The 27,811-nt window shown below is 52.6% G+C and overlaps 1 protein-coding gene across 1 annotated transcript; it reads left to right on the top strand.

Moving 5' to 3' along the window:
* Nucleotides 1-20,830: 20,830 nt before the first annotated feature.
* On the top strand, nucleotides 20,831-22,510 carry LOC128980086 (gastrula zinc finger protein XlCGF26.1-like). The gene has a single exon (XM_054398525.1). It carries the CDS (start codon nucleotides 20,831-20,833, stop codon nucleotides 22,508-22,510), a length of 1,680 nt encoding a protein of 559 aa, XP_054254500.1.
* Nucleotides 22,511-27,811: the final 5,301 nt, after the last annotated feature.

The raw sequence follows: 27,811 nt of genomic DNA, 5'->3' as shown, positions 1-27,811 counted from the left end.
GCCATCCCTGGGCACAGGTCTGCCCACAGCCCCCAGCTGAGTGGCACACCCCTGGCAGCTCAGCACCTGCTGGTTGGGCTCTGGGCATCCTTAGGGGGCCACTTCCATCTGCACTTGGCACTGCCTGAGGCCCAGCTCTGGCTGGGCACAGCTGGGCTGGGGCTGCCTGGGGCTGCTGGCTCAGCCTGCCTTCAGCAGCTGCAGCCCAGCCAGGGCCACTGAGCCTCCTCAGCCTCCCTCCTGCAGCCCCTGGCAGCCCAGCTCTGCACTGCCAGAGGTGCCAGGGGCATCCCTGGTGGACAGCACCTGAGTAGTTCCCCCAGAGTGCCCTACAGGCCCCTGCAGTGTTGTGGCAGGGCCAGCCTGGCAGGTGCCTCACACCCCCTGGCAGGGTCAGGGCCTTGCTGGGCTGAGTCCTGCTGCTGCCCTGGGCCACCTCTGCCTAGGGCACTGCTGGCACCTGGTGCTGCTGGGCAAGGCCAGGCCAGCTTCAGCTGCTGCCAGAGCAGGGCCTGGGAGAATGGCTCCCAGTGCCTCCCAGTTTGGTCCCAGTGCTCCCAGTATGGCTCCAGTGCCTCCCAGTGCTCCTGTGCCAGCCTCATCTCCCCCTGATCCTGGAGGGCAGGGCAGGGCAGGCAGAGGAGCAGGAGCCAGCCTTGGGCCTGGCATTGATAGAGCAGGGCCAGGGCCCTGGAGGGCAGAGAGCAGGGCCTGGGAGAATGGCAGCTGAGAGCTGCTGGAAGGGGCAGGAGCTCCCTGCTGCCATCCTGGCTGGGCTGCAGAGCCCAAGGCAGGCAGCTGGGCACAGGCTAGGCCCCAGCAGGACAGGGCAGGCTGTGGCTGGCAGTGGCAGAGCTGCTCTCAGGCTGCACACAGGACTCCTAAGTGAGGCCTCAGCAGAGCAGAGCAGGATGAGGGCAATAGATTGAAGCTGGGAGAAAGGAGATTGAGACTGCAGAGAAGGGAGTAATCCTTGAGCGTGTGGGTAGAGAGACAGTGGCACAGGTTGCCCAGGGAGATGGTGGCTGCTCCCTCCCAAGAGGTGTTCAAGGCCAGGCTGGATGAGGCCTGGAGCAACCTGGGCAGGTGGGAGGTGTCCCTGCCCATGGCAGGAGGTTGCACCTGGATGATCTTGAAGGTCCCTTCCAACCCCAAGCAGTTTGTGGTTCTCTGAAGCAGGAAAGTATTTGGGAGCTGTTGCTGCTTGGAAGGCAATGAAACATTTTCCATCATTAGCAAAGGAAGCAACTTGGGCAACCCTGAGCAGCCCCAGAGGGAGCTGAGCCCCTGGCACAGGAGCACAGCTCCAGGGCAGCCCCAGAGGGTCCTGAGCCCCTGGTACAGGAGCACAGCCCCAGGGCAGCTCACCCTGGCACTGAGTTTCAAGGCAGTGCCACCAGAACCATAGAATCCCCAGGGCTGGAACGGATCTCCAGAGCTCATCCAGTCCAAGCCCCTGCAGTCAGCAGGGACATCCTCCCCCAGAGCAGATCACCCAGAGCCCTGCTGAGCCTCATTCTGAATATCTGCAGGGCTGGGACCTCAACCACCTCCCTGGGCAGCCTGTGCCAGAGCTCAACCACCCTCCTGGTGCAGAACTTGTTGCTCACATCCAATCTCTGTGTGCTCTGCTCTCATTCCAAAGCACAGTCGCTCTGCAGCCTTCCTGCAGCCTCCTTCAGGGACTGGAAGCTGCTCTGAAGTCTCCCTGGAGCCTTCTCCTCTCCAGGCTGAGCACCCCCAGCTCCCTCAGCCTGTCCCCACAGCAGAGGTTCTCCAGCCCCTGATCATCTTTGTGTCCTCCTCTGGATCCTCTCCAGGAGGTCCATGTCTGTCTTGTGCTGGCCACTGCCAGCTGTCAGTGGTGGCACCCCCCAGCCAAGTCCAGTGGGTGCCCAGCACCTTGGCAGCCTGGATGGGAGCCTGGGGTGGTGCTGAGCTCTCTGCTTGTTCTCTCTTTGCCTTCTCTCCTCTCTCCTCAGCTGCTCTCAGCCCTGCACAAGCTGCAAGACACCTCCTTGAGCTCTACCCTTGCTGGGGGGTCCAGAGAAAGAGTCCAGGGGGATCCAGCAGTGGCTTGGTGCTGGACTCAGCTTGGCTTGGTCGCAGGGCACCTCAGACCCTGGCCTGGCCTCATCTCTGAGCACAGGTTTTGGGGCTGGGCTGGCCTCATGGGCAGGAGCCCCCATTTGGGACCAAAGGTGACTGCTGAAAGGAGACCAGGATGTGTGTATGTGGGGGGTACCCTCAGGTCCCCAAATTGGGGGGCAATGAAGTGGGAAGGGAAGAACAGGAAGGTCCCAAAATATTGCTGTCCCCCAAGACTTCTTTGCCCCCAGGTCAGGCAGAGTCCAAAGTGGCACTGCCATGGCCCTGCCCTGCAGGATCCCTCTGCAGTCCCCAGTCCTGTCTCCCCTGGGGTTGGGGGGTCCTTTCCTGCCTTCTGGGTGCTTCCCTCGGGGCATTTTGGGCTGGGCCTTGGCTCCTCCTGCTTGTGGCAGAGTCCAGCGTGAGTTTCAAAGGGAAATTAAATTCTTCTGAAGAGATTTTTAAGACGGAGAGTTTTTAGGAACCTGTAGGAGTTTGGCAGAGATGTTGATGGTTTTGGGGCAATTTTAAACCTTTCTTAAGCATTTTCAAAGTCAAGCACAGAGATAGGCCTAGAAACTCCCTAAAATCTCTTCAGAATTAGTTTTTTAGGAGTTGTTCAGAGATCTGAATGATTTTTAAGGGTTTGTGATGAGTTCTGAATAGATTTTGATGATCTTTTCAGTCAGTTTAAAGCCTTTTGGAACAGTTTTGAATAGAAGTGATTGGGTCCCAGGGTGGGGCCCTTGGTGCTGTAGTGGCGTTGAGCTGGGTGGGAAGTGCACTCAGGCACTGATTGGGCTGCTCAGCTGGCACAGAGGGGCACTGCAGATTCTCTTTCCTGTCCTCATCCTTCTTGTTCTTGTACTCCTCCTCCTCATTCTCGACCTCCTTTTCCTCCTCCTTCTCGACCTCCTTTTCCTCCTCCTTCTCGACCTCCTTTTCCTCCTCCTTCTCGACCTCCTTTTCCTCCTCCTTCTCGACCTCCTTTTCCTCCTCATTCTCAACCTCCTTTTCCTCTTCCTCTCCCTTGAGACTTGTTCTCCAGGGTATTCTCTTCTAGGCTCTCACCCGGGGGCTGCTGTTGGGCCATGCTGGGGCTCTAGGTCAGCTCTGGGGCCTGGTGGAGCACTGAAGACTCTTGGGGATCAGAGAGTGAGTGCAGATGGACCGATGGATGGAGGGTCAAGGCTGCAGGGGATGGGAGCGGTTGGTTCAGCAGCTGTGTGGCTTTGCCTGGCTTCTACCTACAATGGTGCTGGCAGCACCCACCCAGAAGCAGGAAGAGATTTCTTTGAGCATCGAGGAGTTTTGAGGAGCTTTATGAATGTAAAGAGTTAAATGATTGCAAGAAAGGATGCTGTGCCTCATCACAGTGCCCAGAAATACTCCCCCAGGATGTCTGTCTTACACTTGGCTCTGATCTAAGCTCTGCAGCTCTAAGCAGTGTGCCTGGCAGAACCGTAAGCTGTTGCTCCACAAGCTGGAGCTGGCTGAGCTGCTGCACAAATCCACAAGTTCTGTGCTCAAGATGCTGCATTGGAGCCTGAAAGTGAGTGTTGAAATGTCATGGTCTTCAGGTGGAGAGACCTCTCCCCACAACTAACTGGCACAGGCACAGTTTGGAGCTATACAAGGTGCAGAGAAGCTGTGCTGGTTTGGGGCCAGATACAGATCCTCTCTTGCCCCGAAAGGGACAAAAGAATGAGACTCACACAAACGGATTGGATAGTGATGGAAAGTTTAAACGGAAAAGCAGTTGGTGAAGCTACAGAGAACTACAAACTACAAAGCATAGTGACAAAGAGTATCCCAAAGCGTACAGAGCCCGTTACATAATTCCCAAAGCTTCCCAATCCTTCCCTTCTTCCCACCTGAGGGTAAACCCAAACCCCCCAGGGCTCTTTCTTCCCCCTCCCACTGCTAGGCAAGTCTCAGGCTGGCCAGGTCTGAGACTGCTCCCCCTCCATTCTCCTCCTGGCATTAGGCCTAGACAGGCCTAAGAGGCCTTGAGGATACTCCCCCGGCATTACCCGATAAGAGAGGACATCTCCTGTGGAGCAGAGAGGGAAGAAAGAGGAAGAGAATGACTTTGCAGATGGCCTTATAGGGTGCAGGACTTATGGGTAGAAATACGTCGTTTCCTGTGTCCACCCCTGTGGGTGGGCACCCAGGACACCAGAGGTGCATCTCATGTGGCAGTGGCAGGGGGCACCCAGCCTAAACTGCCACAGAAGCCCAGAAGGGCACTTTGGGCAAGGAACTGGCAATCAACTAAGGAAGTGTAACTGCATGGGGGACTGGGAAAGTCTAAACCTGTGACAGCAACTTGGGTGTGTGGAGCTTCCCCACTGCAGGAAGCCTTTAGGACTGGTGAGGCAGCACTGGATGCCAGGTGGTAATGATTCCTTGCTTTAGAATTCCCTGCTTCTCCTCCTCTCCTAGATTGCAGCTGCTCTTCTGCGCACAAGGGCAGCTACTGGGCCGTGTGTAGAGCCTCTGATTCTCTCCTGACCAACTACAAGCTGCAAAGTTGTTTTCATATGTGAGCCAAGCACAACATCCTGCATGAGCCAGATGTGCTGGCACCTTTGATTGGAGCATGCTTTAGATTATATACAGGGTTGGATTCTGCTGGTGCCATGAATCAATGTGAGAGGTAAGAAAGTCTATTAAAATGAGGTACTTTGTGCAGTAGATATTCGGTTAGGGACTTCTGTAAGCTACTTCTGTTAAGGCCTTCTGGGCCTTGTGATATTAAAGACACTCTAAGTCTGTCATGCTGGGGATTCTGCAAGGCTGTAGTCAAGGACTTGTGAGAAGACTCCTGAGATTCTCTCCCCTCTACAATTCTGGCATCTTCTTGTACCCCCAGGGGCTTGGTACATTTGTCACGTCAGATGGCACCCTGTTCTCAGGGAGTACGACTCCATCAGCACCCCAAAACGGGGGTAGGACTTCTGGCACCTGAGTGTGGATGGCTGACTGGAAGATGTTAAGAGAAGAAGACATCCAGTGAGGAATGTGTGGCTGAGAGGGGAGAAGGACTTCTAGCATGCAGGAGTTTTTCACCATCTCCCTGCTGGACAGCAGACTTGAGCAGCCACAGGAATCCTTCTCAAATAGCACAGGGCTCTGTGCTAGCAGGGGGCAAAAAAGCTTCCTACTGACATTTTGCTGTGTGGATTTGTAGCCAGGGCTCTCAGCACCTGGCTTGTCTGGACAAAGGGGGACAGACACTGCAGCTAAAAAGGGATGAGGTGCCTGAAGAAATGATTCTTCCTTGCCATGAGATTTCCACCTCCCTTACTGCTCTTAAGCTCACTCCATTTCACAGGTGCCCCTCGAAAGGGCACAGGAATTGAGGCTTTCTCGAGAGAAGTAGGCTGTGAAAAAAACAACTGCTGCAGAGTGCCTTAAGTTGCAAGAAGATTTCCCTCTGTGGTGAAGATTTATGGCTTGAGAACGGCTTATAGCAGGCAAAATGGCAGCTAAAGCAGCCCAGGTGGCAGCTCCAAAGAATTCCAGGGCTTGGCTTCTCCTGCTGCCCTGCTTCTGCTTTCCTTTGGACAGCTCTGGTTGAAAGGAACATGAGGCAATTTTTTCAGCCCCAAGCAGGCTGTGGAACCAAGAGCAGTACTGCTGCGATGCAGACCTCACTTCTAATGCTTGTAGACCTATGCCTTTGTGAAGAGGACGGATTGCAAACAGCGCAAGAAGGTTGCTGTGTCCAGCATCACCTCTTCACTGCCCAGCCCCCATCCCATCTCTTCTCTCCCCTCACTTGCAGTTTTCACAGTTTGCAGGCATTGCAGGTTTTAAAGAGACTGAGAGCTGAGTTTGTTTGCAAGTTACCAAAGCTATGCTGACATCCCTGGTGTGGAGAATGACTTCAGAATTGGTGTTTGATTGTAGGAGATCTTAAAACTTTGCCTGTTCAATGCTGGTAATAAATGATACAACTGAGGAGAATAACCTCCCTAGTCCTGCTGGCCACACTTTTCTTGCTGCATCCCAGGATGCCATTGGCTCTCTGGGCCACAAGAGCACATTGCTGTCCGTGGAGAACTTGCTGTCCACCAGCACTTCAAGGACTTTCTCCATGGAGCTGCTTTCCAACAGGGCAGCCTCTAACCTCTCCTGGTGCCTGTTCCTCCCCAGATGTAGGACCCTACACTTGTGTGATGGTTTTAAGACTATCTTTTTAATTTTTCTTCACCAAGTTCAAGCAGATAAAGTGAAAGAATGTAAATAAACCACTATTGAGTGTAAGAAATCAAAATAATGATTATTCTAAACACTTCCATTGGAGAGATACAAATGTTTAAGAACTATTAGTCAAAACAAGGTTGCAGAATTGGGCAGTCTGGTTCTCAGCTTGCTTGCTCAGCTTCTGTCTGCTGCTGCTTCTTTTCCAGCTGAAGATAACACACTGACCTTGGCAAGCTAAGTCTAACAGCATCTCTACTCTGTCTTCTGCTAGGGGGGCCTGGGGGGATTCCTTCTGGCTGCGGGGGAGGCCCCTTGGGGGAAGCAAAGGGGGCTTGGTTGTGCTTTTCTGTTGATTGTACATATTTGTAAATGTTGTGAATAGTGTCTATTTGTACAGATTCATTGCATTTTATCATAGATTGTAGATTTGCCTGTAAATACAGCTTTCATTTGCTTCCAGACTGAGCTAGCCTGGTTATTGTCAGTGTGGGACTTCAGCTCTCACACTGTTATAGTTCATTATTTTGGTGCCCAAGGCGGGGCAATTGCTTGTATGATTTATTTCTGCTCAGATTAGGAAGCAAAATGAAGCTGTTTTGGATTCTTTGGCATCTTATTTACTCTTGTCTGACTGTGGTGATCTATAAATGGGCCATTTCTGCCATGATAGATAAGATTGTGAGATATGTGGCATATAAGGTGTTTCTTTAGGGTAAGAACAAGTTACTGAAAGTTGTTGAGTTCTGTTCTGGTTTTCTCAGACTAGGAGGTTATGGTAACTCAATTACAAATCTGCCAGCAGAAGCATTTGAGTTTGCTATTCCTCTTGCAGAGGGTTGTGTGAACCAATGGAACCCTAAATGGATTTTTATGCTAAGCTTGAATCTGGTGTTTGTTGTGATAAACATATGGCTACTGTATCGAGAAATACATGGAGCTATTTGCTCTAGCAGCTTGCATAGATGTAGAAGGAAGCATAGAAAAGCTCAGAGAGATTCAGAATTAGGTTCTGATTCTGATTACAGTGTCCAGGAGATCACAATTAAGTGCAGGGAAGAGAAGGCTTGTGAGATAGCCTTGGCTCAGAGTCAGTAGCAGCAGCTGCAGGAACTCTGCCAGTAGCTCTGGGAACTTTGCCAGGATCTCTGATAACAGCCATGGCTACACAGGCAGGCACCACTAACGAGGCACAGTCTCTTCCTCCCTCTGCTGCCAATATGGAAGCAGCAGCGGTTGCAGTGTCCCAAAGAGTACCTGCTGACTCTGCACAGAATCTCTGTATTTCTGCTGACTCTGCTGTGAATGTGAAAGCTAAACCAGTGAATTTATTTGCCACTCTCACCAGAAAGTGCAAGAGATCCACAGCAGGAGGTGCAGATGCTGCAGGAGGGTGCAGAAGGAGGTCAGGATCCTTCTGTTCGGGGTCCTCTGTTAAGAAAGATCCTTCTGATGAGGACGAGAAAGTTAGCCTTAAAAGTCTGCCACGCTTCTTGAGACCACACATGGATGATGGAGATGTAGGAACCTATGGGCCCTAGTGAATTAGCAATTGCTTGAAGTGCCTCTGAACTCCAGGAAATTGCACAGAGGATTGCAGTAGGAGTATGGGGACAGTGAGCTCAAGATGATGATGAGGAGGAGGATGAGGATGATATACAGTCAGCTAATGCACCCAGACAGGAAATTAGACATGTGAGGAAGGATTATATCAGAGGAGATACTGAGCCAATCCTGTCTTGGCTAGCCAGGTGTTTTGATATGGGAGCCCCAACCTTGGTGGTAGGCAACAAGTCGGCCTCCCAGTTGGGGATGTTCTCAAAAGATGCAGGCATAGACAGGCATCTAGGCAAGTACCTTGGTAAAGTTTCTCTGTAGGCATGCCTCCAACTGGCAGTCCTTATGAGGTACCCCACCAGAGATGATTTACCATGGAACCCTAAGCCTTGGACCACAATAGATAAGGGAATCAAGCACCTGAGAGAGTGGGAACAGGCCTTGCCAAAAAGCTCATTAAGCTTGCTCCTCCTAATTACGCTGCCATTCTGGCAAATAGAATCTTGGCAAGAAATTATGGCAGAGCGCCTCCTATTGTTGGCCATTTCACTGACCAAATGAGGCAACTGGAGGATAGTCTTGCACGTACTTCTTTGGTTTCGGCCATTTCAACTCTGATTGGAAAGATTGGGGACCTGATGCACCTTGTATTTTGGGAATTGACTTTCTGAGAGAAGGGCGTTTTAAAGACCCTAAGGGTTACAAATGGGCTTTTGGAATAGCAACTGTAGAAATTGATGGAGAAAAATTGAAGTTGTCCATTAGACCTGAGCTTTCAGCTGAATCTGCAGTTGTGGGACAACATGAGATAGAGGATGTAAAGCTGCCGGTTGCTTCTCAAACTGTGCATCACAGACAATACAGAACCAACCGTGACTCTTTGGTGCCCATTCAAAACTTGATTCGTCAGTTGGAGAGTCAGAAAGTCATCAGCAAAATTCATTCACCTTTCAACAGTCCAGTCTGGCCTGTGAGAAAGCAGAATGGAGAGTGGCGTCAGACAGTTGATTTCCGTGCCTTGAATGAAGTAACTCCACCCATGAGTGCAACTGTACCAGACATGATGGAACTCCAATATGAGCTGGAATCCAAGCAGGCCAAATGGTATGCTACCATAGACATTGCTAATGCTTTCTTCTCTATTCCAATAGCAGAGGAATGCAGGCCTCAGTTTGCTTTCACCTGGAGAGGCATTCAGTACACATTCAATCGTTTGCCCCAGGGGTGGATTCACAGTTCAACCATCTGCCATGCAGTGATCCATGATGCTCTGGAGAAAGGTGGAGCTCCAGAACACATTCAGTTCATCGATGACATCATCGTCTGGGGTGAGACTGCTGAAGAAGTCTTCGAGAAAGGTAATAAAATCCTTGACATTCTCTTGCAAGCTGGTTTCGCTATCAAGCGAGACAAGGTGAAAGGACCTGCCAGAGAAATCCAGTTTCTGGGAGTGCGGTGGCAAGATGGTCGCCGTCACATCCCAATGGATGTGATAAACAGAGTCTCCACCATGGCAAATCCCATCAACAAGAAAGAAACTCTGCGTTTCTTAGGCATAGTGGGATTTTGGAGACTGCACATTCCTGGATACAGTCAGATTGTGAAACCTCTATATGATGTGACTCGAAAGAGAAACAGTTTCCAATGGGGTCCTGAGCAAGAAGCAGCCTTTGACCAGATCAAGCGAGAGGTAGTCCAAGCGATGGGTCTGGGACCTGTCCGAACTGGTCCAGACATTAAGAACATTCTGTACACAGCTGCGAGTGACAATGGTCCAACCTGGTGCTTATGGCAAAGAGCTCCAGGGGAGACACGAGGACGTCCTCTTGGTTTCTGGGGTCGTGGCTACAGAGGCTCAGAGGCAAACTACACTCCAACAGAGAAAGAGATTTTAGCTGCTTATGAAGGAGTGAAAGCTGCTTCTGAAGTCATTGGAACTGAGTCACAACTTCTTCTAGCTCCTAGATTGCCAGTTCTGAATTGGATGTTCAAAGGCAAAGGTTCTTCACCACATCATGCAACAGATGCTACCTGGTCTAAGTGGATGGCTCTGATAACACAGAGAGCTCGAATGGGAAATCTCGAAAGGCCTGGTTTGGTGGAGGTGATCACAAACTGGCCAGAAGGCACAAGCTGTGCTAAACCTCCAGAGGAGAGAGTAACTCGTGCTGAGGAAGCTCCTCCTTACAGTGATCTGTCCGATGATGAAAAGAGATATGCTTTGTTCACAGACGGTTCCTGTCGTCTGGTTGGGAACAAGTGGAGATGGAAATCTGCAGTGTGGAGTCCAACGCGCAGAGTTGCAGAAGCGAGAGATGGAGAAGGAGAATCCAGTCAATGTGCAGAGGTAAAAGCTGTCCAGCTAGCTCTTAACGTAGCTGAACGTGAGAGATGGCCAAAGCTTTATCTCTACACTGACTCGTGGATGGTAGCCAATACCTTGTGGGGTTGGTTGAAAGACTGGAAAAAGAATGGATGGCAGAGGAAAGGAAAGCCTATCTGGGCTGCAGATCTGTGGCAAGACATTGCTGCTCGCATTGAGAGAATCCCAGTGAAAGTGAGACACATTGATGCTCACATTCCTAAGAGCAAAGCTACTGAAGAACAACAACACAACCATCAGGCAGATCTAGCTGCAAGAGTTTCCCAGGTGGACACAAACTCTGATCCTGATCCTGATCTTGACTGGAAACACCGAGGTGAGCTGTTCTTAGCTCGGTGGGCCCATGACTCATCAGGACATTAAGGCAGAGATGCAACCTACCGATGGGCTCGTGACAGATCCATTGACATTTCCATGGATGCTATCACACAAGTCATCCATGACTGTGACATTTGTGCTGCTATTAAGCAGGCAAAGCGGATCAAGCCCTTGTGGTACGGTGATCGATGGTCCAAGTACAAGTATGGTGAAGCCTGGCAGATTGACTACATCACTCTACCTCGTTCTCGATCTGGTAAGCAGTATGTGCTGACTATGGTAGAGGTGAGCACTGGATGGCTGGAAACTTATCCAGTTCCCACAGTACTTTGGCCAGCAGATTCCTGAAGCCATGAAAGTCTTCATGCCTAAAGTCCAGGGTGGTAAGCTTGGGATACGTCCTCCTGCTTGCCCTGAGGATCTTAAATTCAACTGCTTCATGGTCACTGTAGCCAAAGCTGTCCCTGAGCCTCACATTGGTCACCAGCCCTTCCCTATTGGTGAAAACAAGGTCCAGCACAGCACTTTTCTGGTTGGTTCGTCTACCATTTGGAGGAGGAAGTTGTCATCTATGCATTCCAGGAACACCCTGGATTGCTGATGCCTTGCTGTGTTGTTCCTCCAGCAGATGTCAGGGTGGTTGAAATCCCCCATGAGGACCAGGGCTTGTGCATGTGAAGCCACTTCCATTGCCTGTGGAGGGCCTCATCTGCTTGGTTCTGCTGGTCAGATGGCCTGTAGCAGACCCCTACAGTAACATCTCCTTCCCCTCTCTTCCCTTTAATCCTTACCCATATGCTCTCAACCAGCTCATCAGCCTTCCCCAGGGGGAGCTCCACTTATTTCAGCTGGTCACTGCTACAGAGACCAACACCTCCTCCCCTCCTACCCTGTCTGTCCTTCCTAAACAGCTTGTACCCATCTATCCCTACATTCCAGTCATGGGAATCACCCCACCAAGTGTCAGTAACAGCCACTGTGTCATAGCATCCTAGCAGCACAGTGCCCTTAACTCGTCCTGTTTGTTGTCCAAGCTGTGTGCATTAGCACAGAGGCACTTCAGCTGGAAAGCAGCAGAACTTAGTGAAAAGCTGAGAGCAGCTTTCCAAGGGCTTCCCAAGACCTCCCTGAGATCCCCTCTACAGCGTCCAAAGGTTCAGAAATGCAATCCTAGAAACCTCAACACCCCCCCCCCCCCCCCAAACACCTAACATTGCTTGACTCCCCTGAAAAAAACCCTCCAAGATGTCCCTGAGACCTCTCTCTGCAAGACACTCTCCAGACTCTTCTGAAAACCCCACTCTGACCTCCCTGAACTGGGCACACAGCTCCAGCCTCATTCCTAGGGAACAAATGCCCTCAACTTTTGGGCATTGTGGGCAGGAATGTCTGAAATAAAAGCAAACAGACAGGATTTGGGTAACTTTTGCTATGTATCGACACAACTGGGCAATGGGCAGAGGGTTTTTTCTCTTACCCCAGGGAGACACAAAGAATTGGGGTAGAACCAGAGAAATCAAGGAACTAACTTATTCAAGGAATTAACTCGGAAAGTTCCTTGGGAAACAGCCCTTAAAGACAAAGGGGTCCAGGAAGGCTGGACTTACTTCAAGAAAGAACTCCTGAAGGCACAGGAACAGACTGTGCCCATGTGCCGGAAGAGAAGCCGAGGAGGGAGACAACCGGACTGGGATCTGGGAATTTGAGCTTCTGGGGTCAGGTTCTGCTACCACCATTGTAGGTAGGAGCCAGGCAGAGCCACACAGCTGCTGAACCAACCCTTCCCATCCCCTGCAGCCTTGACCCTCCATCCAGTGCCAAGGTGAGCTGCCCTGGGGCTGTGCTCCTGTACCAGGGGCTCAGGACCCTCTGGGGCTGCTCTGGGGCTGTGTTCCTGTACCAGGGGCTCAGGACCCTCTGGGGCTGCCCTGGGGCTGTGCTCCTGTGCCAGGGGTTCACCTCCCTCTTGGGCTGCTCAGGGTTGCCCAAGTTGCTTCCTTTGCTAATGATGGAAAATGTTTCATTGCCTTCCAAGCAGCAACAGCTCCCAAACACTTTCCTGTTTCAGAGAACCACAAACTGTTTGGGGTTGGAAGGGACCTTCAAGATCATCCAGGTGCAACCCCCTGCCATGGGCAGGGACACCTCCCACCAGCCCAGGTTGCTCCAGGCCTCATCCAGCCTGGCCTTGAACACTGCCTGGCTTGGAACCTCCACAGCTTCTATAGGCAACCTGTTTCAGTGCCTCAGCAGCCTCCTGGGGAAGAATTTCTCCCTCATGTCTCATCTCAATCCAGCCTCTTCCAGAGTCCACCGGAAGATTTTATGGATCCAAAGCAGCATTTTGGGTTAATTTTCAGATCCCATTGCTGATGTGGCCTGGAGCTCAATGGCCCCCACATGGTGGGGAGGGAGTCTCCCAAACCTGAATGGGATTCCAAAATCAGAGGGTTCCCCCTCAAAAGTCAGGGGACCCCAAAACAAAACACCTAGGGGGGGGAATCTGGAACTCCTGTGGAGCAGCACAGGGGGCAGGGGGGTTGGGGGCATCCTGCAATTAGAGGGTCCCCAAAACCATGCAATGGGGCTGGGGTCACTTGAGGTACTGCTGGCAGCACAGGACTGGGCTCAGCAGACCCCCACAGGAAGGGGGTGGAGGGCACAGAGGCCTTTGATGCCACAGCCCCCAGCACAGCCAAAGCCTCCAGAGCTGCCACCAGCCCCAGGTGCTCCTAAGCTCAGGATCAGCACAGCACCCACGGTTGCCACCCCCACGGCAGCCAGGGCACAGCCTGGCCTGGGCTCCCCCCCTGGGCCTGGCCCTCAGCCCAGCCGCTGCCCTTTAGCACAGCAGCCGCTGGGCACCTGCCAGCACAAAGCCTCCAAACCCCCAGAGCTCCCCACAGGAGCCTCTGCTGCAATCCAGCCCCCACGCTGCCCCCGACCTCTCCTTGCCACATGTGATGAACATAATGATTTGTGTTAAAGGGTGAGCTAGGAGTAAAGTTCAAGGAGCTTGTTTTGGAAGATTGCAAGAGACTGTGTGTGTGCTTTTAAACCAGCGGCCCCACAACCGCACAGACTCCTCCCAGAACAGCACAGACGCCACACCCTACAGACACCCCCACAGCCACACATAACCCCCCGAGAACCACCGCCAACACCACAGAGCCCCACAGATACCCAGACTGCACACAGACCCACAAAGGTCTCCAGACCCGCACGGAGCCCGTCTCATAACCCCAGGACTCCCCACTCCAAGCCTCACGCCCCCTCCCCACACCACAGCCACACAGAGGCTCCCCCAGCACCACCAACTCCTACCATACAAACTCTCCACCAACCCAGCAGACACCGCCAGACCCCACACACCCTCCCGCCCCACCTCCAACCCCGCAGACATTCCCCCGGAGCTCCACAGACCCCTCCCGAACTCCAGCACACAACCCTCAGCCCCCATCGCAGAGGGGATTCCGATCCCCACCTCAGGATCCCCTCCTCAGCCCCAGAGATTCCTTCACCCCACCTGCAGCCGGCACAAAGGGGACGCAAAGCAGGAGGCCGAGGAAGAGCTCAGCGCACAGGAAGCTGCCGATCGCCGGCCCCGGCAGGCTCCTGGCGAGCACAGAGCGCTGGGATGGAAGCCCAGCACCAACCCCTCCGGCTGCGGCGGCCACGTGTTAAAGCGAGCGGAAGCAGGGCTGGGTCCGGAAAGGAAGTCCCGCCCACAAGTGGGCAGCCACAGCCAATCAGAGCCGCCGAGAGCGCGACAGCTCCTCCCCCTGGGCGCTGCCGGGGCACAGCGAGGAGCTGCCACTGCCGGTCGCGGCCGCCATTGCTCCTGCCGCGTGGGGAGCGCGAGAGAAGTGCCGGAGGTGCTGGTGGGCGAGCGGCAGCTGCCAGCTCGTGAGCTGCGGCGGGGCGGGAGGGGCTGAGGGGGCCGGGGAGCGCTGAGGGCGGCGGCAGCGGAGCGGAGAAGGGTTTGGGCGGGCCCCGGGGCATGCTGAGAGCCGGAGAGCGTTTAGCTGCTGGCCCCGGGGCTGCGCGGGGAGCTGAGGCCTTGTAGCCTTGGAGGGGCTGAGCGAGAGCCTCCATGCCAGCGCCTTCTGCTCGCCCAGGCTGCCAGGAGCCTGAAATGGCCCTAAGCAAGCGAGGGACCCCGAAAGGCTTTTCCACGACTCTTTAGTTTCCCTCCTGGTGTCTCCAAATCGCCCCCAGGGACGTCAGGATGGTTCCCCTGGCTCCCCAAATGCCCCCAGGGCTTGTGCGGAGTTTTCTTGGTTGGTTTTGGGTGAGGGGTGGCCATGGGGGGTGGCAGCTCTGGTCCCAGCTGTCCCTGCAGCCTCTTTTCATTGCCTGCCGGGGCCGGCGGTCGGCAGCTTCCTGTGCTCCGAGCTGTGCCTTGGCCTCCTGCTCTGCGTCCCCTTTGTCTGCCAGGTGGGGTGGGCACCCCTGGGGCGGAGGAGGCAGCCTGGGGTCGAGGGTGCGATCCGCGGGGCCTGAGGGTTTTGTCCTGGCGTGAGGCTTAGGGAGGGCTGTGTGGGGCTGCTGGGGGCGTGTGTGGAGCTGGGGGTCCGTTGGGTTGTTGGAGGGTTTGTGGGGTTGGGGTGGATGGGGCTGGGGGGAAGGCTGTGTAGGGTAGAAGGAGGAGCTGTGGGGGTTGGGCTGGGAGGCTGTGGGGAGGGCACCTGTGGGGTCTTGCAGGCCTGGTCCTTGGGGCGGGGGGGCAGGGGTAGGGTTGTGGGGGGGGTGTGGCGTTGGGCTTGGGATCCCTTGGGGCTGAGGGTTGCAATCTGCATCCTTTGGGAGTCTGGGAGGAAAGCTGTGGCTGGCATCAGGATCCCCCGGGGCTGAGGGGGATGTTGGGGCTGGGATCAGGATGCTATGGGGCTGGGTGGAGGTCTGTGCTGTTTGGGGGGTCGGTGGGGCCTGGCTGCTGTGGCCTCCTGCAGCCTCCTGGGGCGCTGCTGAGGCTGCTGTGGCCACAGGCTGTGCTGGGTGTCTCCAGCCAGGCCTAGGGCAGCAGGCAGCAGAGCCCAGGCAGGCCTTGGATGCTGCATGGAGGGCAGCAAGCAGGCCCCAGGGAGGCTCACATAGACTTTGATGACTTTTCCTGCTGGCCCAGCACGGCCAGCTGCAGGTAGCAGTTCAAGCCCTGAACCCCCCAAACAGCCTCCCCAGACCCCCTGTGCCCTCCTGGGCAGCCCAGGCTGGCCCCTGCCACAAGCAGGAGGAGCAAAGGCACAGCCCAAAATGCCTCCTGAAGCTCAGAATGTTCCCCCAGCACCCTAAAGTAAGAAGCCAGGACCTTAGGGTGGACCCCAGGGAACCAAACCAGCAGCCTGTGACCCCAAAATGCCTGCCTGGAACCCTCTGCTACTCCCCTGGCACCCCAAAACTATCCCAAAGGAACCCAAAATGGTCTCCAAGACTCAGGTGGCAGGAAAGGATCCCCCAAGACCCACAAGGGACCCAGGACTTGGGGGGGGTCTGGAGGGATTCTGAGCAGCAGGGCCATGGCAGCAGCATTTTGGACCCTTCCTGGCTAGGGGTAAAGACAACAGGTGGGAAAGCAACATTTTAGGACCCTCCTGCTCTTCCCTCTCAGCTCCATCTGGGGACTCCTTTGGGGACATCTTTGGTTCCTTTGGGATAGTTTTGAGGTGCAGGGAGGTAACTGAGGGTGCCAGGGAGGCATTTGGAGGTCTCAGGCTGCTGCTGTGTTGTTCCTGGAGGCATTTTGGGCTGGGCCTTGGCTCCTGGTGCTTGTGTCAGGGTGCAGCATGGGCTGCCTGGCAGGGCACAGGGAGTCGGGGGAGGCTGTTTGGGGGGTTCAGGGCTTCAGCCTCTCACATACTGCCAGTGCCTGCAGCTGGCTGTGCTGGGCCAGCAGCCAGGGGTGGTCTTGCCTCAGCCCTTGGTCTGGCACCACAGTGCCTGCCACTGGTGCTGGGCCTTCTGCAGAGCTGGGCAGAGAGGTTCAGGAGGTGTCAGAGTAACCCCAAACCCACAGCCCCCTGCCCCCCAAACACCCCTCCCAGTGACCCCAGACTGTGTTTGCTGGTTGCCAGCTTCTGCTTCAGCTTCTCCCCCTTGGCCTTGAGCCTTTTGTTGTCCTGGCTGGAGGAGGAGGATCCACCCCAGCCCCTCCTGCAGCTGCTGCTGCTGCTGGGTGGGGGCACAGCTGGGGACACATCAGGGCCTGTGGTGCCCAGGTGGCTGCTGCTCTACTCAGTGTGCCAAGGTCAGCCAGGCCCCATCAACCCCCTAAATACTGCAGACCCCCAGAACCCCCCAGCCCCAGTGGATTCCAATCCCAGCCACAGGTTTCCCTCCATGAGCCCCAAAGGATCCCTCAGCCCCAAGGGATCCAACCCCACAGCCCCCAGCAGAACCCCACAGGCTGGGGAGTGGAGCAGGGAAGTGTCTGGGCTGGGCCCCAGGGCTGTGCAGGACACTGCTGGGAGGTGGAGTTCTCAGCCAGTGCGGCGCTGGCTTGGCTCCAGCTGTGGGGCAGGGCCAGGGCTGGGTCACAAAACCTCCTTAAACTCTCTTCCAAATGAGTTTGTAAGAGACTTTTGTGAGCTTTGAGAGGATTTTTAAGAGGTTTTTCAGGAGGTTGGAAGAGATTTTGATGACTTTTTTTCAGATTTATATGCAGAGTTGAGAAGCCAAAAATCCACTGAAGTGTCTCCAGGACTCTTCAAAAGAGTGAGGAGAGGTTGAGAGATTTTTTTCATGAAATTTCCAGAGCTTTTGAAAAGTCCTGAAGGGATTTATTGACTTTTGAAGATGTTTTGAGGAGTTTTGAAGACATTTGGATGATTTTTGCAGGCATATTTGAAAAGTGTTTAGGACAAACCTCCTCATTCAAGTCTCTCCAACGCTTTAAAAAGAGATTTCAAAGCCTCTCTGGGTGGCTTTGGGAACTTGTAGGAGGTTGGAAGAGATTTGAATGAGTTTTTAGCTGCCTTTAAGAAGCTCAAGGTGATGTTGATGATTTTCAATGCAGTTTGAAGCCTGTTGAAGCCTTTTTCTAGGGTGTTGAAGGCTTAAAGCAAGGCAGTAAGTGCTGAAGATCTCTAGCCAAGGAGTTTTCAGAGCTCTGAAGAGATTTTCTTAACTCCTGCAGAGTTTTGCAGAGTTACAAAGATATTTTGGAGATTTTTCAGGCAATTTCAAATCTTTTTCAGTGTTTGTGAAGTGTTACAGGAGCCTAGAAACTGCCCAAAATCTCTTTGAAATGAGTCTGAAGAGAGTTTGATGACTTCTGCAGAGCTTTGAGCCCTTTGGGAAGAGATTTGGATGATTTTTCAGGCATGCTTCCCAGTATGCCTCCCATTGCTCACAGTTTGGGCCCCAATACCCCTAGTTTCTTGCCAGTGCTCCCACTATGCCTCCCAGTGCTCCCAGATCTTCAGAATTAGCTGCTAAGAGATTTCAAGAGATCTGAATGAGGATTTGAGAGGTTTAAAGAGATTTTAATCACTGTGGGAGTGTTTTTGCTTTTTGAAGAGACCTTGAGGATTTTTCAGGCCTGGTTGAAGAGTTTGGAGAATCCCAAACCTGATTGAGAATTTCTGCGGCATGCAGAAAAAGAGAGATCTGAATGCATCCTTTGCTGGTTTTGGGAACTCTTAGGAGGTTTGAAAGGACTTCTGTGACTTTTTCTGGACCTTTAGCTGTTTTGGTGATGCTTTTAAGCATTTTAGAAGCATCTTGAACACAGAACTAAGGCTCAAAACTCACTGCAATAGCTTCAGAATGAGTTGTTTAGAGCTGTTCAGAGATTTTAACGAAAGCTTAAGGTTTTGTGGCAAGTTTGGAAAGGATTTGGATCAATCTTTTGAACCTTTTGGAACGGTTTTGAAGAGGAATGGTCAGGTGCCAGGGTGGGGCCCCTGGTGCCGCAGTGGCGTTGAGCTGGGTTGGAAGCTGCCTGCACTCAGGCACTGATTGGGCTGCTCAGGTGGCACTGAGAGGGGCACTGCAGATTCATTCTCTTCCTTCCTGTCCTCATCCTTCTTGTTCTTGTACTTCTCCTCCTCATCCTCAACATCCTTTTCCTCCTCCTCAACCTCCTCTTCTTCTTCTCCCTTGAGACTGGACTTGAGCTCCTCCAACATGTTCTCCAGGGTATTCTCCTCTGGGCTCTCACCCGGGGGCTACTGTTGGGCCATGCTGATTCCCTGGGGACTCTTGAGGGGCACAGAGTGATTGCTGATGGACCAATGGATGGGCAGATTGAGAGTCAGGGCTGCAGGGGGTGGGAGGGGTTAGTGTAGCAGCTGTGTGGCTCTGTCTGGCTCCTACCTCCAATGGTGCTGGCAGCAGCTGAGCCCAGAAGCTTAAACACCAAAATCTTACCTGGATCAGGACAGTCCCCTGACACCTTCTGACATCCAGCACAGCCCAAGCAGGCACTCAGGGATCCTACCCACACCCCCCACCCATAGCCCAGGGCAGGAGTCACCTGAGCTCTCGATCCAGCTCTGCCTCCCTTCATCACTTCCTGCCTGAGGTCGCTGCAGGGTCCCTCCCCACCCCTCACCTGTGACCCCCCCCCTTGGCTTGTTGCTGTTCTTTCGGCAGTGAAGGTGGGGGACACAGGGCCATGGGACAGAAATGCACCAGGGCCATAGATGGGCTGGGAATGAGGGAAGGGCCTGGGAATGGTCATGTAGGAATTAGGCCTTGTCCCCCCCAAAAAGGGGAGAGGATCCAGGGCCCAGGTGAAAAATGTGTGTGCAGGAACTGCCAGAATCTGGCAGCATTGCAGGAGCTGAAAGGAGTGAATTCTGCTGCAGCTCTGCATGTGTCCACAGGGAGATGAGCAACAGCCATGGGCACTGTGCTCTCCCAGCAAACCTCATTTTCTCTTGGGGATGTGGAGTAGCAGCTCCAGGAGAAGTGTGAAGAGCAAAGTGACAGAAATGGGCAGGGAGAGAAGGAAGCAAAAAGCTTTGCAATGAATCTCTTTGGGCTGCCTGTGTGTGAATGGTGCTGGAGGTGTCAGGTTTGGCCAGGACACAGAGACTCCTCCAGCATCACAGTGAGAGCTGAAGAGGTTTTAAATGTAGCTGACCAAGTCCCTTCCCCTTTCCTGCATCTCCTGCATGAACCTCCCTTTGTCTGTGTCCTGAGGGCTGCTCTGACCTTCAGTTGAGGAGCGCCCAGCACAGAGATGGTCCTGGGCAGGGCCCTGATGACAGGAGCTGAATAGAGAGTGGGCTGGGGTGGGGTCTGTGAGCAGGGCCAGGGAGGAGACCTGGGGCCAGAGCAAGAGCTGCTGTAAGAGGAAGCTGCATCCAAGGCCTGGGAGAGGCTGGCTGGAGGCAGCTGTCTTGTGGTGCTGCTCTGCAGATTTCTGTGTGCTGAGCCAGGAGCTGAGTCTGGCCTAAAGCCCTCCCATCTCCAGGAGCCCTGTCCATCTGCTGTGCCCCCAGCAAGGCCCAGCTTTGGTGTAGGGCCATGGGCAGTGCTGAGCCATCCTTTGCAGGTCAGTTCTCTCGCCTCAGCTGTTTCCTTCTTTCTTGCAGGGTCAGTGTCCTTCTCCATCCCGTCTGCAGCTCTGGGCTGAGCAAAGGCAGAGTTTGCAGATCTGCCCCTTGGGACAGCACAGCAGGTGAAAATCTCAGACTGGGACACCAGTCTCCCCACTGAGTCTTGTGGCACCTCCCAACCTCCTCCAGAGCCTCCTACCCACCATATCTCAGCCCTCTGGAGGCTGTGAGTGACAACAGCTGTGGTGGGAGTCTGGGGTGCCCCAGGCAGGTGAGGGTTGGTTGTGTGTCAGTGCTGCTGCTTCTGTTGTCTGAGCCAGGAGAGATTGAAGGAAAGGCCCTGGGCTGGAAACCACCCTGCCAGTGCTGCAGGGCTTGGGCATAGGGCAGGTGAGAGTGCTCTCTGAGTCCCAGGGTGTCTCAGCACCCCCAGCACAGGAACCCAGGGTCTCAGCACAGGTATTACAGGTCTGACTCCTCCACCATGGCAATAACTTGGAGTTTGAGAGTCCCTCTCCATTCCTTGCCCCAGCTGGGTGTTGGGAGATGTCAGAGGCTGGCATGACCCAAGCAGGATCTTAAGGTTTGAACTCCTAGGCTCAGGTGCTTCCATGTTCCCTATATCACAGCTGTGATATCTTCCCCAACCAGCATGGCCTCCCAGAAGGACCCAGACAAGAGTTGGAAGACGAAGCACCCAAAGAACAAGTTGGAGCAACAAAATTGCAGCCCCAAGGGAGAGAATGAGGAAGAGGAGAAGGAAGAGGGCAACATGGAGGATGAGGATGAGGAGAATGAAGACTATGAGGAGGATGAAGGTGAGCAGGATCAGGAGGAGAAGGAGTATGCAGAGGAGGGTGAAGCCAGAGCAGGCCCTTCTCATCCACCCAAATGGCTGAATCATTGCCCTGAGTGTGGGCAGAGCTTCCCACCTGGCTCAAAGACAGTGAAGCAGCACTGCCCCCACGCTGGCAGCCGGCCCTTCGTCTGTGGTGAGTGTGGCAAGAGGTTCAGGAGGAGATCCTATCTCACACAGCATCGCCGCCTCCACACTGGTGAGAAACCTTTCACCTGTGCAGACTGCGGGCAGAACTTCAGCCGCAGGTCTAACTTCACCCAACACCACCGCACCCACACCGGTGAGAGGGCGTACAGTTGTGCCCACTGTTTCAAGAGCTTCACTCGGAGCACTGCTTTCACCCAGCACCGCAGCGTGCACAGCACGGAGAAGTCCTTCACCTGCCCTGACTGTGGCAAGAGCTTCAAACACAGGTCTAACCTTACCATCCACCGCCGCATCCACTCTGGAGAGTTGTTCCCCTGTACTGAGTGCGGCAGGAGATTCACCACGAGCACTTTATTCATCCAGCATCAACTCATCCACAGTGGTGAAAAATTGTACAGCTGTGCTGACTGCGGCAAGAGCTTCACCTGCAGCTCCACCCTCACTCGGCACCGTCGTGTGCACACTGGTGAGAAGCCTTTCACCTGTGCTGACTGTGGCAAGAGCTTCACCCAGATCTCTACTCTCACTAACCATCGCCGCACCCACACCGGAGAGAAACCTTTCACGTGTGCTGACTGCGGCAAGAGTTTCAACCGGAGGTTCTACCTCACCCAGCATCGCCGCCTCCACACTGGAGAGAAGCCTTTCACCTGTGCTGACTGTGGCAAGAGCTTCACCCAGCTCTCTACTCTCGCTGACCATCGCCGCACGCACACTGGAGAGAAGCCTTTCACCTGTGCAGACTGCGGGCAGAACTTCAGCCGCAGGTCTAACCTCGCCCAGCACCGCCGCACCCACACCGGTGAGAGGCCATACGGCTGTGCTGACTGTGGCAAGAGCTTCACTCAGCGCTCTGCTCTCACCCAGCACCGCAGTGTGCACAGCACAGAAAAGTCCTTCACCTGCCCTGACTGCGGCAAGAGCTTCAAATGCAGCTCTACTCTCACCAACCACCGCCGCATCCACACCGGAGAGTTGTTCCCCTGTGCTGAGTGCGGCAAGAGCTTCACCACGAGCACTTTATTCATCCAGCACCAACTCATCCACAGCGGTGAAAAATCATACAGCTGTGCTGACTGCGGCAAGAGCTTCACCTGCAGCTCCACCCTCAGACACCACCGTCGTGTGCACACTGGTGAGAAGCCTTTCACCTGTGCTGACTGTGGCAAGAGCTTCACCCAGAGCTCTACCCTCACTGACCATCGCCGCACCCACACTGGTGAGAAGCCTTTCACGTGTGCTGACTGCGGCAAGAGCTTCAGCAGGACCTCTCATCTCACCCAGCATCGCCGCCTCCACACCCGTGAGAAGCATTTCACCTGTGCTGACTGTGGCAAGCACTTCACCAGAAGCTCCAACCTCATCAAGCACCGCTGCAGCCATGCCCCTGACCAGACAAACTTTGGGGGAGGTGCAAATAGATCCACCCAGAATCTGTTGGGATAACCCTGACCTGCCTGAGAGGCCTTTTCCAGAAGATTGAACTAAAATCACCTCTTTTTCTTCTGCATTTCTCAGAGTCTGGGAGTTCCAGCAGGAACAAACACCTCCTGCCCTTCTGAACACCAATCAGCATTGATGAGAACAATTACGGGGCTGAGTCAGCACAGCTGGAGCTGCCACTGGAGCTGGGCTGAGTTCTGCCAGAGTTTGTCTGGTTCTGCCCCAATTCTTTGTGTCTCCCTGGGGTAAGAGAAAAAAACCCTCTGCCCATTGCCCCATTGTGTCGATACACAGAAACAGTTACCCCAATCCTGTCTGTTTGCTTTTATTTCAGACATTCCTGCCCACAATGCCCAAATGTTGAGGGCATTTGTTCCCTAAGAATGGGGCTGGAGCTGTGTGCCCAGTTCAGGGAGGTCAGAGTGGAGTTCTCAGAAGAGTCTGGAGAGTGTCTTGCAGAGAGAGGTCTCAGGGACATCTTGGAGGGTTTTTTTCAGGGGAGTCAAGCAATGTTAGGTGTTTGGGGGGGGGGGGGTGTTGAGGTTTCTAGGATTGCATTTCTGAACCTTTGGAGGGTGTAGAGGGGATCTCAGGGAGGTCTTGGGAAGCCCTTGGAAAGCTTCTGTCAGCTTTCCACTAAGGGTTTCTGCTGCTTTCCAGCAGGCCTGGGGCTTCCAAAAGCCTTCTCCCTAGTTCAGCAGTGTTGCTGAGGGATTCCTGCTGCCCTGGGGCTTTCCTCAGGCTTTCCACCCACCCAGAAGTGGGAAGAGATTTTTTTGAGCATTGAGGAGTTTTGAGGAGCTTTAAGAGTGTAAAGAGTTAAATGATTGCAAGAAAGGATGCTGTGCCTCATCACAGTGCCCAGAAATACTCCCCCAAGATGTCTGTCTCACACTTGGCTCTGATCTAAGCTCTGCAGCTCTAAGCAGTGTGCCTGGCAGAACCGTGAGCTGTTGCTCCACAAGCTGGAGCTGGCTGAGCTGCTGCACAAATCCACAAGTTCTGTGCTCAAGATGCTGCATTGGAGCCTGAAAGTGAGTGTTGAAATGTCATGGTCTTCAGGTGGAGAGACCTCTTCCCCACAACTAACTGGCAGAGAGGCACAGTTTGGAGCTATACAAGGTGCAGAGAAGCCCAGAAGGGCACTTGGGCAAGGAACTGGCAAGCAGCTAAGGAAGTGCAACTGCATGGGGGATTGCATGGGGGACTCTCAATCTGTGAGAGCAACTTGGGTGTGTGGAGCTCCCCCACTGTGGAAGCCTTTAGGACTGGTGAGGCAGCGGTGGATGCCAGGTGGTGATGATCCCTTGCTTTGTGCAGTAGATATTTGGTTAGGGACTTCTGTTAGCTACTTCTTCTGTTAAGGGTCTCTGGGCCTTGTGATATAAAAGACACTCTAAGAGTCTGCAATGCTAGGGATTCTGCAAGGCTGTAAGAAAGGATTTGTGAGAGGACTCCTGAGATTCTCTCCCCTCTATACTTCTGGCATCTTCTTGTACCCCCAGGGGCTTGGTACATTTGTCACGTCAGATGGCACCCTGTTCTCAGGGAGCATGACTCCATCAGCACCCCAAAACGGGGGTAGGACATCTGGCGCCCGAGCATGGATGGCTGACTGGAAGATGTTAAGAGAAGAAGACATCCACTGAGGAATGTGTGGCTGAGAGGGGAGAAGGACTCCTAGCGTGCAGGAGTTTTTCACCATCTCCCTGCTGGACAGCAGACTTGAGCAGCCACAGGAATCCTTCTCAAATAGCACAGGGCTCTGTGCTAGCAGGGGGCAAAAAAGCTTCCTACTGACATTTTGCTGTGTGGATTTGTAGCCAGGGCTCTCAGCACCTGGCTTGTCTGGACAAAGGGGGACAGACACTGCAGCTAAAAAGGGATGAGGTGCCTGAAGAAATGATTCTTCCTTGCCATGAGATTTCCACCTCCCTTACTGCTCTTAAGCTCACTCCATTTCGCAATTGCCCCTCAAAAGGGCACAGGAATTGAGGCTTTCTCGAGAGAAGCAGGCTGTGAAAAAAACAACTGCTTCAGAGTGCCTTAAGTTGCAAGAAGATTTCCCTCTGTGGTGAAGATTTATGGCTTGAGAACGGCTTATAGCAGGCAAAATGGCAGCTAAAGCAGCCCAGGTGGCAGCTCCAAAGAATTCCAGGGCTTGGCTTCTCCTGCTGCCCTGCTTCTGTTTTCCTTTGGACAACTCTGGTTGAAAGGAACAAAAGGCTATTTTTTTGCAGCCCCGAGGAAGCTGGTGGCAAGGAGGCTGTGGAACCAAGAGCAGTATTGCTGCGATGCAGACCTCACTTCTAATGCTTGTAGACCTATGCCTTTGTGAAGAGGACAGATTGCAAACAGCGCAAGAAGGTTGCTGTGTCCAGCATCAGCTGTTCATAGCCCAGCCCCCATCCCACCTCTTCTCTCCCCCCCACTCGGAGTTTTCATTTTGCAGGAAGTGTTTCAGGTTTTAAAGAGACTGAGAGCTGAATTTCTTTGCAAGTTCCGAAAGCTATGCTGACATTTTGTAGGGGCAGCCCCTGCTATGGAGAATGACTTCAGAATTGGTGTTTGATTGTAGTAGATCTTAAAACTTTGCCTGTTCAATGCTGGTAATAAATGATACAATTGGATATTCACAAATGCTAAGTGTAAAATTGCAGTGGGAGGTAGGTGAAATGCAAGAGAAGAACATAGTAATACTAATAATGGCAATAGCAATAACTAATATTGTTAGACATAGGTATAGCATTAATAGGAAGAATAAACAATGAGTAATTATGATAAGTATTAAGTCATTTAAGTATCTTTGGTAATGAGTAATTATAATGAAAGGTGATAAGTAGGAAGGAATTGTAATAATAGCTGAGAAGTAATAGGAAATAAGTAATAGAATAGGATAAAATGGAATGATATAGGATCAACAAATTGGAAATAATAAGAACAGATCATAAGAAGAGAGAGCAGCAATAGGACCAGAGTGATATTAATAACAATAAAGGTGATAGCAACTGATAAGAGTCAAATAGTGGTAATGGTGGTCATAAATAATGAAAAAGTTTTATGATTGGAGAAATTGCAATTAAAAGAAGTTTGGAGTAATTTTAACTGGAATAAGTTGTTTGTCAGTTGAGAGGTCAATATTCTCTCCTAGGTTGAATGATTTAGGACTTTTTCTGTGTGCCAGCATTTCAAAAGAGCTCTCTGGAATGTAAAATCTTTTTTGCCTTTTTCAGAGTTTAATTCAATGGTTTGATTTTAACATAGTCTTTTGGTTTGGCATCAATTTCTGTGTTAGCATAAGAGTTTAGAAGGATATTACAGAATGGTTTTGGTCTTTTCTTGATACTCATGATAATGCTTTAAGGTAAGGATTCTGTTGGGATTTATAGGGGAAAAAAAAAAGAGGGCAGAGTTCATAGAATCATAGAATCAAGAAGGCTGGAAGAGACCTCAAAGATCGAGTCCAGCCTGTCACCCTAAACCTCATGACTATCTAAACCATGGCACCAAGTGCCACGTCCAATCCCCTCTTGAACACCTCCAGGGATGGTGACTCCACCACCTCCCTGGGCAGCACATTCCAATGGCCAACCACTCTCTGTGAAGAACTTTCTCCTCACCTCCAGCCTAAACCTCCCCTGGCACAGCTTGAGACTGTGTCCTCTTGTTCTGGTGCTGGTTGCCTGGGAGAAGAGACCCACCCCCTCCTGGCTACAACCTCCCTTCAGGTAGTTGTAGACAGCAATGAGGTCACCCCTGAGCCTCCTCTTCTCCAGGCTAAACAGTCCCACCTCCCTCAGCCTCTCCTCATAGGGCTTGTGCTCAAGGCCTCTCCCCAGCCTCGTTGCCCTTCTCTGGACATGCTCCAGCAATTCAACATCTTTCCTAAACTGAGGGGCCCAGAACTGGACACAGTACTCAAGGAGTTGTTACTGCAATCCAAGGATTAATTTTTCAGACCTGTTCCTTGAAAGCCTTGCCTTAAAAACCACAAAAGGGGAATTTTTTGATCCCTTCCACAGAGAGATTCAGCCTAGATTTGGCTCTGGCCAGCCTGATCTATTGTGAGGTGTCCCTGCCCATGGCAGGGGGGTTGGAAGTAGATGATCCTTGTGGTCCCTTCCAACCCTGACTGATTCTATGATTCTAGGAAGGGCCAGGAGGTTTGCTGGCATAGGAAAGGGCTGTGATTGTGTTTTGCCACCTACAGGTGCTCAGGGATAGCAGCAACAAGGAAAGTCAAAATATAGCCTGAGCTGGAGAGATCAGTTCTGCAACTCAGTCCTGCCAAGGTCTCAGCTGACACTGCAGGAATCACTGCAGAGGTGCAACACCACTAGGAAGCCCAGAGTTCTTGAATAACTGTTTAGTATTTTTCTAAATTGGTTCAAAATTGTTATACTGTACCAGTTGATGGAATAGATCAGAAACGTACTAGAATCTGCATATAAATATTGATAACAGGTTATTAATACTTTTGTATTAATAAATAATAGATATATTAATTAATAATTTTGTCATAAATCATAATTCATAAACTTATCCATCACACCTATTCTGTCATCCTGGGGTGGGGGAGGGGTTTTGGATGTCATGCCACAGGCACCTCACCCTGAGCTTGGAAGGCCAGGAATAGGTGCTGGCAGGCAGAGCCCAGGGTGAGGCTTGAAGCAGACAGTGGTGTGGCCATGTGCCAGGGTGAAAAGACGTCTGGGCTATAGTAATTTCCACATCTGGTGAGTGGCAGACACAGGTGAGGGAAAGCTGTCAGCACACAGGAACACAGGAGGGGATTTTCTTGCTTCCTTTCTCTTCCTCTGAGTGCCTGGGATGGAGGCTTTCTAAGGAACAAAAGCTGTAGCTGCAAGTTTCAGAGCAGCTATTGAAGGCTGCCCAATGTTTGCTAACCAGCGACCAACTGCAGGAGCTACTGCATTGTGTCTGGAGGTATGGCACAGGGCTCCCTGCAGAAGGAAGTTTTGATTTAGCTCTGTGGTGGGAGGCCCGACAGGATTGGAGAACTAAAACCCAGCTGGGACTTGCAGTTCCTACCTCTGTCATGTTTACAGGGTGCTATGGTTTGAAGGCAGAACTTTTGGCTAGCTCCTAACTGCAAAAACAAGAATAGGAACTTTCTGGACACCTGTGAGTAAAAAGGTAAATAAATTCCCCTTGGATGCAAAATAATAACAACCGATTTGTCTGCATCACTCCATTGGCTTTGTTAATAAGGATCAAAGTTAGCTGCAGGAACATTTCTGCCTCTTTTTGCTGCTTCTCTCATGCAGCTTGCATAGTTGCTCC

Source organism: Indicator indicator, unplaced genomic scaffold (genome assembly GCF_027791375.1).
Source record: "Indicator indicator isolate 239-I01 unplaced genomic scaffold, UM_Iind_1.1 iindUn_scaffold_63, whole genome shotgun sequence".
Classification (NCBI taxonomy): Eukaryota; Metazoa; Chordata; class Aves; order Piciformes; family Indicatoridae; genus Indicator; species Indicator indicator.
This window is presented reverse-complemented; position numbering and strand designations above follow the sequence as displayed.